This window comes from Microtus ochrogaster, chromosome 10 (genome assembly GCF_000317375.1).
Source record: "Microtus ochrogaster isolate Prairie Vole_2 chromosome 10, MicOch1.0, whole genome shotgun sequence".
Lineage (NCBI taxonomy): Eukaryota > Metazoa > Chordata > Mammalia > Rodentia > Cricetidae > Microtus > Microtus ochrogaster.
In genome coordinates, this window is record NC_022016.1 from 57,688,896 (window position 1) to 57,701,160 (window position 12,265).

Sequence of the window (12,265 nt, forward strand, 5' to 3'; positions counted from 1 at the left end):
GCTCTGTAGACCAGGCTGGTCTCGAACTCACAGAGATCCGCCTGCCTCTGCCTCCCGAGTGCTGGGATTAAAGGCGTGCGCCACCATCACCCGGCGAGTAAATGAACTTTTATCAGTGGAAGGAGTTAATTACTTTTCTTGTACAGATTAGAATATATACATTGTCAGTAATTTTACGAAATTACTTAATCACGTAATTAATTAATTATGAAATCTTACTGTGTTCAAATACCATTAACAAGCCTGTCATGGTAGCCATTAATCCTAACGCTTGGGAACCAGAGGCAGGCAGATATCTGTGAGTTTGAGGCCGGCCTGTTCTATATAGCCAGTTTCAGGACAGCCAGGGCTGCGTAGAGAGGTCCTGTCTCAAAACAGCAACAGCAGCACGAACGACAATAACAAAACTGAACAAATACTTTACCATTTAAATTACATCATTTCATTGAATACTCAGAATACTCAACCATATTCAACTTTCTGAGAATGAATGGCATTTGCTTTTTTTAGTTCTGTATACACCCTGGCTTCCATAATGATAGATTTCAGATTCTAGCAAAAGAAATAAAGACTAAATTACATGGCCCTTTAAGTATACCATATATAGTCAGGTTTGGTGGTACGTATCTCTAGTCTTACTAAGCTAGGTGATCAAGACTTCAAGGAGAGGATGAGCCGCATAGTGTGTCTGAGGCACGCCTGGACTACATCACATAGCAAGAGCTGCGCCAGTCCACAACCAACAATATACATATTTAGGACATAAAATTCTAGAAGCTTTATGGTTTGGAGCACAAATTATTGCTATTTTGAAACTCAGAAGAGTCCAAGTATACGGGCCTACTCTAGAAACTCCTTAGGAAGTCCTTTACATTTAAAGGGAAGATTTAAGAAACATCTTTCTCTTAAATTCCCATTAATTCTACTTTGTAATGGTCATAGTTTGAAATTATGCCTTTGGCATTTTTGTTGCTTTTAAGTGAGACTGATGCATTTTTATCAAAGGTAAAGTACATGAGAGACTTAAGTTTCACTAATCAAAAACTAGCAGACCAAATCTGAGTAATTAAGTGGGAAAGAAAAGACACTATGCTTTACCTTAGGCAAAAGGTCAGGAAGTGATGAAACAAAATCCGAGTTATTCCTCTACTTTAGACTTACTTACTCCTTGAGGCATTGGTCTCTTCTGGTCTGTTGATTTGTATAAAACATAAGTCACACGAACTCTCTTCTTTCTTTCTTTTTTAACCAGCAAGTATTTCCATGGTTCAAGCTGCATCTGCAGGGCCCCCATCACTTAGAAAAGATTCAACTCCAGTTATTGCTAATGTGGTATCTTTGGCAAGTGCTCCTGCTGCTCAGCCCACAGCAAATGCCAACAGCGTCTTACAAGGTATAGTTTGATTTGAACTGGCTTTTTTACCATTTGAGTTAAATTCTCTATATTCCTCTTGGCAGCTTGCTGCGCCACTAAGAGTGCACAGGTGTTTCCTCCAGTCACATCTTTTTTTTCTTGTTTTATACTACTATTAGTATAGAAGCAAGCTATTACTTGCTTTTACTGAATTGTGTAGAAAGTTATAGATGGTCATGACTGATAATTGGCTTTAATACTAATTTTTAAATAATTTTAAAGCTTCTAAATTTGTATTTTAATCTTTATTAAGGTGCAGTTCCAGCAGTAACAGCGAAAATCATTGGGGATGTAAGTTATTTTATTAATGTTATTGTATATTTCATATATGTGCACTACATATGTCTGGCTAATTATTAGCAAAAGAATTGTTGAATAGAATTTCTGTTATCTAATCAAGATTTTTACATGGCATTATTTCTTCGAATGCTTAGTAGGTAATTATAAATTAATTACTGACAGTTTTTTTAAATTATGCGTAATTAAAGTAAATGTACAGCGTTTGGTCATTTCATCTTACAGATTGTTATTAACATTCTTACTTAGTGCTACTCACTCCCATTACACGCTGATCATAACTATGTTTAACTGTTTTTTACTCAACGTTGTCTACGTTGTCTTTAAAAAGATTAAAGAAGAAGATAATGAACAAAACTCCTAAATGAAACAGTGATATTTTATGAAAATGTTCCTAGCCTCTGGGCTAATTTTCATGTTTGAGTTACTTTTTAATTGTCTTTGATGGCAAACTCTATAAATGCCTGGACCACAGTTACAGCCTTTCCTTCATGTTACATTGAGTGATCATAAGTGATTGACTATGCTTCTAACTTAGTCAGGAAATAACAGCACTCATTTAAAACTCCCCATTGTATTGATTATCAGTATTTTACAGTAAGCTGATATCAGAATTTTCCTTGATAAGCAAATATAGTAAGAACATTGAGTCAGGTAATGCTTTGTAAAATATTCCTTGATTTCTAGTAATATTTCAGGCATAAAATAAATCTGATTTATTAAATAGCAAATTTGCATGTCATTTTTACTATGTAATTCCAGTGATAAGTCTTTTAAAGTTAAAATTCTAATAATTACTCAAAACATTTTGAAATTGTTTGGTTTCTGAATTTTTTTTTTTTTTTTTTTTTTTTTACCTAGGCAAGTACTCAAACAGATGCCCTGAAACTTCCACCTTCCCAACCTCCAAGGCTTTTGAAAAACAAGGCTTTATTGTGCAAACCCATCACACAGACGAAAGCCACTTCATGTAAACCACATACTCAAAACAAAGAATGCCAGACGGGTATGTTCCTTGGGTTTATTATTTTATTTAAGGGAAGAGATCATTGGCTTACCCTAGTAGTACTGTTTTCTAGATTAGTTACTTCTGTTTATTTCCCAGTGTAGTTTGTACAATGTGCCTGTGAATAAGGTATTTTTCTATTTGAAACTTAGTAAATTAGCTCAAAAAGAAGATAATTTGCCAGGTGGTGATTGCATACACCTTTAATCCCAGCACTTGGGAAGCAGAGGCAGGCAGATCTGAGTTCGAGGCCAGTCTGGTCTACAGAGTGAGTTTCAGGACAGGCTCCAAATTTACACAGAGAAACCCTGTCTCGGAAAAAAAAAAATTAATTCATAAAACAGTGTTGTTTAGCATTAGCTTTAGAGTAATGTAGGTGGGATTTGAATTCAGAGATGCTTTAGTTTGCCGGGTGATGGTGGCGCACGCCTTTAATCCCAGCACTCCGGAGGCAGAGGCAGGCGGATCTCTGTGAGTTCGTGACCAGACTTTTCTACAGAGCTAGTTCTAGGACAGGCTCCAAAGCCACAGAGAAACCCTGTCTCGAAAAACCAAAAAAAAAAAAAAAAAAAAAAAAGAGAGAGAGAGAGAGATGCTTTAGTTTTTCGATGTGCTCTTAAGTTTATATAACTCAATACTATTTCCTTATGTGTTCACTTAGTGGTGTGTATATAGCCTTGTGCTTCTTGCATGTAACATCTATCTCCATTTCTTCACATTGTCTTAAAAAGTCAGTTGCAGCCGGACGGTGGTGGCGCACGCCTGTAATCCCAGCACTTGGGAGGCAGAGGCAGGCGAATCTCTGTGAGTTCGAGACCACCCTGGGTTACAGAATGAGTTCTAGGCTGTTACAAAGAGAAACGCTGTCTCAAAAAATAAACAAATAAACAAAAGTCAATTGCTCTAAGAGTGGTGATGCTTGCCTTTCAGTCTTAGCTCTCATGAGGAAGAGGAGGACAGAGCTCTGAGTTTCAGGCCTGTCTGTTATCTACATAATGAGTTCTTAGCCAGCCAGGGTTACCTGTAGAGAAACCTGTCTTAAAACAAAAAGATCAGTTGCCTTGGAAAGGTTCCATACTTTCTTAGGAACTGTCTCTACCTCTGTACAAAATCTCTGCACTGCTTCTCTGAATTCTGCACAGGGTTATGTCGTGTTCTTACTCAGCCTCTCCTAACAGTCATCCTGCTCAGTATGTGATCTGGGGCAAGTGACTAGAATCCCAGTGTTGTTAGCCTGTCTGCTTTTCGTTTTTGCGTAGAACCTCCATCTTGTGAATGAAAACTGATTGAAGAACAGCCCCATCCTTCTGCCTACACTCACCAGGAATTTAGCCCCTAATGAGAAATGTTAGGGACTTACCCTTTCCTAGTGAGTTTTTGTTTGTTTTTAGTTTCTATTTTATGTGTGTGAATGCCCTACCTACATGTATGTATGTATGTTCGTGGAAGTCAGAAGGGCATTGGATCCCTTCTGAAAGGAGTTACAAATAATTGTGAGTTGTCAGGTGAATATTGTGATTTGAACCTGGATCATCTGCAGAATAACAAGTGCTTTTAACTACGGAGCCAACTCTCCAGCCCTTGTAGTGAGTTTTAAAAGCTTTAATTGTGTCTGCGGAGACAGAGAAGTCCATTCTTCTTGACACAGCTAGCCAGAGTTAAGTAATATTTCAAGTTGTGCTGAGCTGAGCTTAAATGCTGGAGCAGGTAGTCACTAGAATGTCATAAACTCACTATTCTTAGAAATAAAAATTTCCAGGCCCCTTTAATTCCAGCACTCAGGAGGCAGAGGTGGGTGGATCTCTGAGTTTGAGGCCAGCCTGATCTACAAGAGCTAGTTCTAGGGCTGGAGAGATGGCTCAGTGGTTAAGAGCACTGACTGCTCTTCCAGAGGACCCGGATTCAATTCCCAGCACCCACATGGCAGCTCACAACTGTCTGAAGATCAGTTCCAGGGGATCTGACACTTCATACCAATGCACATAAAATAAAGTTAAATAAACCATGAAAATATTTTTAAAAAAAAAAAGAGCTAGTTCTAGGACAGGCTCTAAAACTATAGCAAAACTGTGTCTCAAAAAACCAAGAAAAAAATACTAATTTCCATTTGTTTTGCACATTCAAGACAGTTGCCCACAAATTCTTTTCATAGCCTTCATCTTCTTCGCTTGTCTCGATAGCCTCTCTTAATGCCAACCACAGGTCCTAGAGTTTTGAAACTAGAAAGAAATTCTAGATGAAAAGTTGTCATCATATAGGTCGTTGTTCCCAAACAGTGAATATATATATTCCCTGAAATTTACTTGAAAGGTTCCTTTCAGTAGAGTTGACTCATTCTTTGTCTTACCTGTGTGGGCATGCATGTGCCGTGGAGAGTGTGTCAGAGGACATGCTTCCCTTACATAGTTGGTTCTTTCCTGAGAATTATCATCATATTTTTGAAGAACCTTCTCACTATTTTTCTAATGGTCATACTAATTTGTAGTGCCTACCAGGAATATTAGAGAGTCCCCCCTCCTCAGTCCTCACCAGGATTTTTTTCCTTCTTTTTTGGTAGTAGTCATTCTCACTGTGATGAAATGGTATTTCATTTTAATTTTATAAAATTTATTTTTATTTATGTGTTTGTATGCATTGCATTCTTATGTTATTTGTACCTAGTACAAATAAACTACCACAGAAGCTAGAAGGGAGCATTGAGTTATCTGGAACTCAAGTTATAGGTAGTTTGAACCACCTGATGCTGGTGCTGGGCACTGAATCCAGGTCCTTTTTTTTTTGGTCTTTTTTTTTTTTTTTTTTTTTAGACAGGGTTTCTCTGTGGCTTTGGAGCCTGTCCTGGAACTAGCTCTTGTAGACCAGGCTGGTCTCGAACTCACAGAGATCCGCCTGCCTCTGCCTCCCGAGTGCTGGGATTAAAGGCGTGCGCCACCATCGCCCAGCCCAGGTCCTTTTTTGTTTTTTGGGTTTTTTTTTGTTTTTGGTTTTTTGAGGCAGGGTTTCTCTGTGGCTTTGGAGCCTGTCCTGGAACTAGCTCTTGTAGACCAGGCTGGTCTCGAACTCACAGAGATCCGCCTGCCTCTGCCTCCCGAGTGCTGGGATTAAAGGCGTGTGCCACCATCGCCCAGCCCAGGTCCTTTTTAAGAGCAAGCAAGTACACTTTTTTGCTCAACTGTCTTTCCAACCCTGTTATTATAATTTTGATAGACATTTTCCTGGTGATCATTAGTGACACTGAATATTTTTTTTCATTTTTATTGACATAGTTACTTCCTTACAATGAAATATCCAAGTCAGGTAATTAAACAGAAAAAGTTTATTTAGCACATCATTTTGGGGGTTACACAGGCTTGGGGATGCCACCCACTCCCTGAACTCAGTTACCACATGGTGTGAGTGATATTGAGATGAGTATCTGTCGGAACAAGCGATTTTACAAGAATAGATAAACTACTACTTTATGCTGTCTAATAAAGGTGTAAAACCCCCCACCTCATTGATCAAGGTCCTCCTTAAGTTTCCACCGCCCACCAGCAATACCACCTGACCAGAGTCTTCAGTTAGAGTGTGCTCTTGCAGGTTATAACCATTGTGCATCCTCTTAGACCATTTGATCAATTGTAAATCAGGTTAGTTGTTCTTTTGCTCTTTATTTGCTTGAATTTCTTCTATATTTTAGATAGTAATCTTTTGTCATACGTATAATTTGCAGAAATTTTGTACATTTTGTGATGGTTTTTTTTTTTTTTTTGTGTGTGTGTGTTTGGGGTCCCCCCCCCCTTTTTTTGTGAAAGGATTTTATGGTAGCTATGGACCCAGTTCTGGACATCATTCTATAGACCAGGCTGGCCTTGAGCTCACTGAGCACCTGCCTCTGTCTCCTAAGTGCTGTGATTAAAGGTTTGCACCACCACTGACTGGCTGTAACTTGTCTCTTAGCTCCCAAATTGTTTTTCTGTATAACATTTTGAGTTTGGTATAGTCTCTTTGGCCAATTATATGTTGTTGCCACTTTCCTTAGGGTCAAACATTCAAGAAAAATCTTTCCTCAGAACAGTATCCTGAATCATTTCTCTTGTATATACTTTTAATTATTTTGCTTGCCTTGCATGAACATTTCCGATTCATTTTGGACTGATATTTTTGCATTATGACAAATCGAGGTGTTATTCATTCTTCTACATACACATATTTAGTTCTTAGCATCATTTGTTGAATACCTGCCCTTTCTCAAATGTAAATTCTCCCCCTCTTTTGGTTTATTTTTCGTTTTTGGTTTTTTTTTTTGTTGTTTTTTTTTTTTGGTTTTTCAAGACAGGGTTTCTCTGTGGCTTTAGAGCCTGTCCTGGAACTAGCTCTGTAGACCAGGCTGGTCTCGAACTCACAGAGATCCGCCTGCCTCTGCCTCCCAAGTGCTGGGATTAAAGGCGTGCGCCACCACCACCCAGCACGTTTTTGGTTTTTTGAGACAGTTATTCTGTATAGCCTTGGCTTTCCTGGAGCTCCCTTTGTAGACCATACTGTCCTTGAACTCAGAGATCTGCCTGCTTCTGCCTCACAAGTGCTGGGATTAAAGGTGTGTGCTGCCTAACACAAATTCTCTCCTTTTAAGATGGAATTTCGTTAAATTGTTTCTAACTCTTTTTCTGTGTGTGCTTTTTTTCATTAGAAGATACTCCAAGTGAGCCCCAGGTTATGGTGGTACCAGTCCCTGTGCCAGTGTTTGTTCCTATACCTCTTCATCTTTATACTCAGTATACTCCTGTCCCCTTTGGGATTCCAGTTCCTGTAAGTAATTATTGAAAGATTAAATCTAATTTAACTTGCATTTTCCTCATTTATAATTTTACAGCTGTGTAATGAAATGTTTTACTTGTTGGTAAAATATACCTAATTTTGTTTGATGGCTGTTATATTACTGTTGTTATTTATTATGGAGAATGTAGAAGATTTCTTTTGCTCATACTTTATCTTTTGAAAGAACATTATGATGTAGCATGTTGGCTCGCAACTGTAATCCCAGCACTTGTGAGGCTGAGGGAGGAGGATTGAAGCCACCTGAAGGTCAGCCTGGGCTATATAGCATGCACCACGCCAGTTTTGGTTAGAGTCAGACTTTGCCTCAAAATAACAAAACAAGTACTTGAGAGATTCAGAGGACTTGGGTTTTATTCCTAGTACCCATATAGTGGCTCAGCCATTTGTGAATCCAGTTAGTTCCAGGGGATCTGCTGACTTCCTCTGACCTCTGTGAGTTTCAGGCATGCATGTGGCACACATACTTATATGCAGATAAAACATTCATACAAATAAAGTAAATCCACGGTTAATAAAAACTCAGAGGCAGATATTAGTATTAAACCTGAAGGTCAGAAAAGCAAAATAGCCAGCCGCTGGATCTTAACCTCTACCTCAGTCTGAAATGGTGATCCTGCCTCCAGGAATCTCAGAATGAGACTGAGACTGAGAGCTGTCTCCTCCCATTTCCTAATCCTCTGTTTCACGGATTAAGGGCATACACACCTACCACCTGGTTTCTGTGGCTACTGGGATTACATGTGTGTGTCATTGCTGCCTGGTCTTTAATGCTAGCCAGTGTGACTATTTACTTTCTGATCTTTGGGCAAGCTTTTTTTTTTTTTTATTAAAGTACAAATGAAATGCCTCTGCATTTCCCCTTTTTGTTTAAAATTTAAAAAAGGCTATAACTGATGTAAGAAAAATGATTTACAATAAATACAATAACCAAATACAATATATACAGGCAAAAGTATATCAATATATCTAGTCCGTTTGCATTTGACAAATTCAGAGAAAATGCTCCATATCTATCTTATATTGGTGAGTCCTAAGTCTTGTACCTAATTTACTTTCTATCACAACTAGCTTTCTGTGTCAGGTAAACAAGGAAAACTATAACTATTTAGTCTTCAACTTCCTCAGAGACCCAAGAAGGAAATAATATTAACTAAGTAAGCAGGAAGTGCAAGCAAGCTACTTCCAAAACATGTGAGTAATGACGGAAACAGCTGGTTGCCTGAACAGTCACCCAAAGTTCCTCTGTAACATTGGGGCATCCATCTTCAGCCTACAGGTCTAGCATATCTGGCAGACTTCTGTGAGACAGGATATTCTGAAGTCCTGTCCTTGTCTTGACAATGTTTGGCAGTCACTTTCTTTAGTGTCCTGCTTGTCTAATTAGGACACCATACTGTTAGTAGTCTAGGCACTCTTTTTAGTGGCTTGTATGTGCCACAAAAAAGGTAAACTCCATGTAGAGTTTCTTCCATGCTGCCTATTATCTTCTCTGATATAGATTGGTGCTGTCAGGAGTAGACATGTCTCATTTTCACAAAAAAGAGCCTTTGTTATTAAAACATCTTAAAATGCCATATTCTGTACATCTCTGAAAATGCCATATTCTATACATCTCTAAAGTGTTTGAAGATGAACTGTCTATCTAAAATATATCTTTTTTTAAAATTATTTATTTATTATGTATACAATATTCTGTGTGTATGCCTGCAGGCCAGAAGAGGGCGGCAAACCTCTTTACAGATGGTTGTGAGCCACCATGTGGTTGACTGGGAATTGAACTCAGGACCTTTGGAAGAGTAGGCAATGCTCTTAACCACTAAGCCATATCTCTCTGGCCCCCTAAAATATATCTTTATTTGACCTTGAAAACATATCTAATGTGACTATAAGTTTGATTATAATGCATTTCCTTATTATCCTAAACAGTTGGTAATAATAAATTTTCAAAGACTAGAAATTTGCATTACATTGTTAAATGAGCTGTATACAAGAGTAGAAATGTATGTACAGTATGTTTTAACAAAATCTCAAATTTTATCAATATAAAATCTTTGTATACAATATATGAAAGTCCAATCCAGTGTAAAACATTTAAAACAAATAGTTGCATTTTAAAAGTAGACTCAATAATCTTCCTTTTTATTTTATCATTTCTATATCCTCCTTTTTCTTTTCAGAGTAGGTTCCATTATCTACCCTTTTGTCCTGTCATATCTGTATCCCTTTTTTTTTCTTTTTCTTTTCAAAACAAGAACCTTGAATCTCATTTCCTTGTGTAGCTTTTTTTCCTGACCATTTTCCATAACAACTTGTAACCAACACACTAAACAAAGAGAAATATCCATAATCCATTTTTGGGGGAAAGTGGGCATAGTTTTCTAGACTAATTCCTGCTGATTTTGGCCATTGATAATCTTACGAGGACCCAAAGAAAATTTAGGATTATGTTCACGTCCTGACTTGAGTATTCTGTGAGGCTGGATCATCTCAGCCAGCAGTCTTGAAGCTGTTTTGAATGTAGAACTTAGAAAACTCCAACTGAGGTGCTCAGAAACGTTGGATCATCTGGGCTATCTGCTCCTATCAGATTTTTCAGAGGGTCTTCCTCATTCAGACCTTATTTTTATTAATCCATAATGAATCCACAGTCTCTCACTTCCTGTGGAACAAAAGCAAAATCTCTTCTCCCAAGTAACATATCTTTTGACTTAAATTTTGTAGTCAAGGCATTTTCAAAATACATAGTCTAGATTAATGCAGCTGCATTTATAATCAGATGTCTTTTAGCAGCTGTTGCTCCTTCCTCAGCAGTCAGACAATTCAAGGACAACATAATAACATACAATATCCTGATCCTTTGTGTATTTTCCATCTTTACATGGAAGCTAACCTGGGCAGAAGGGAGCTGGGAGTTCCAGTTTCTCTTCTAAACCCAGGTGGCTAGGTTTGGGTTCGGCTCCGGCCTGTACCAGTGGTTATAAAGCCTCAGGCAAATGACTTTTTTGTGAATTTGTACTTCAGAGGTTGGGTGCCTAATGTAGCACAATTAATAAAAACTCAGAGGCAGATATTGGGGTTAAACCTGAAGGTCAGAAAAGCAAAACAGACAGCCACTGGCTCTTAACCTCTACCTCAGTCTGAAATGGTGATCCTGCCCCCAGGAATCTCAGAATGAGACTGAGAACTGTCTCCTCCTGTTTTATAATCCTCTCTAGTTCTTGGATTAAGGGCAGGCACCACTACCTCCTTGTTTCTTTGGCAAACTGATGTGACTACTGGGATTAAAGGTGTGTGTCATTGCTGCCTGGTCTATAAGGCTGGCGGTGTGACTGTTTTATTTTTCTGATCTTCGGGCAAACTTTGTTTATTAAAATACAAATGAAATGCCACTACTAAAAAAGGTAGTGAGATCATTCAAATAGAAAAGAAAAATTTGAAACTATGAATGTTAGAATCCTGAATTATTGGCCAGCATGGTCATTGAACTGGTAATGGTGCTTCCTGTCCGGTTAAGCAAGGCTGCTGATCTGAGTTCAGTCCCTTGAACTTTAGTAAAGGTGGAAAGATTGAACTGACTCCATACATTGTCCTCTGACCATGGCACATATTTCCAAAGAACATGCAAAAACATAATGATTATGATGATGATAAATGAAATAAAAATTAAAAGAGTTCTGAAGTGTAGTACAGGTAAAAGAAGGTACCCATCACTCTTACTCACTTTTTATTAAATATATTTCTCATTTGACAGTTTGGAAAATGTGAAGCAAGAAATATAAACAAAACTGATTTTTATGTTGTAGAATTATTCTTTTGAAGGATTCATAAGGACTTCGTTGAGTATCCAGAAAAGTACTTACTATTTATTTATTTATTTTTTCATTGTTTTTAGTTTCCAGAAAGAATTTCAATATGTAGTTGTGACTGTTTGTAGAAACACTATGTAGTTCAAACTGGCCTCAAACTCACAGAGGTCCACCTACCTCTGTCTTCCATGTTCTGGGTTTTAAGGCTTGTGATACCCTGCCCACCTTGTTTACTTATTTTTAATCATCTTTCTTGCTTATTTTTATTTTAATCATTCTAGCCTTATAAAAATGAACTACCAAGATTCATAATTTCAGCAATGAAAGTATCTTTTTTTCATTATTTTAATATTTACACCAGTTTTTACAGATTCTGACAACAAATCTATTGTGTAAGAAAGTCTGGGGGCAGGGGTTGAAGAGATAGCTCAGTGGTTAAGAGCACTGTCTATTCTCTCAGAGGACCCAAGTTCTATTCCCAGCATCCATACGGCAGCTCACAACTTTCTGTGACTCCAGTTCCTGGGAACCTAACACCCACAGGAAAAGACCAATGCACATAAAATAAAAATAAATTAAAAAAAATTTTAAAATATGAAATCCTTAGTGGTTTGGGGGGAGGCTAAGTCAGTAACGTGCTTGTTATACAAGCACAATGCTTCAAGTTCAAAGTCCAGCATTGATGTAAAAGCCACACATAATTGTATCCTATAATCCCAGTGCTTGAAAGTCAGAGACAGGAAGATGCCTGGAGCTTGTTGACTAGGCAAACCAGTCGGCCATCTCTGTGTTTAGTGGCAGACCATGTCTTTTAAAAATAAGATAGCTGCAAATCAAGACAACTTTAAGATACCATCTTACACCTGTCAGAATGGCTAAAATGAAAAACACCAATGATAGCCTTTGCTGGAGAGGGTGTGGAGA

At 37.9% G+C, this 12,265-nt stretch overlaps 1 protein-coding gene across 1 annotated transcript in view; it reads left to right on the plus strand.

Moving 5' to 3' along the window:
* Zmym4 (zinc finger MYM-type containing 4) overlaps window positions 1-12,265 on the plus strand; it is a 127,087-nt gene that overhangs the window by 79,538 nt on the left and 35,284 nt on the right. The window contains exons 16-19 of the mRNA XM_013348319.2: window positions 1,253-1,393; window positions 1,668-1,705; window positions 2,573-2,717; window positions 7,387-7,505. Of these exons, the coding sequence (XP_013203773.1) occupies window positions 1,253-1,393; window positions 1,668-1,705; window positions 2,573-2,717; window positions 7,387-7,505 (443 nt within the window). The remainder of the gene's footprint in view (window positions 1-1,252; window positions 1,394-1,667; window positions 1,706-2,572; window positions 2,718-7,386; window positions 7,506-12,265) is intronic.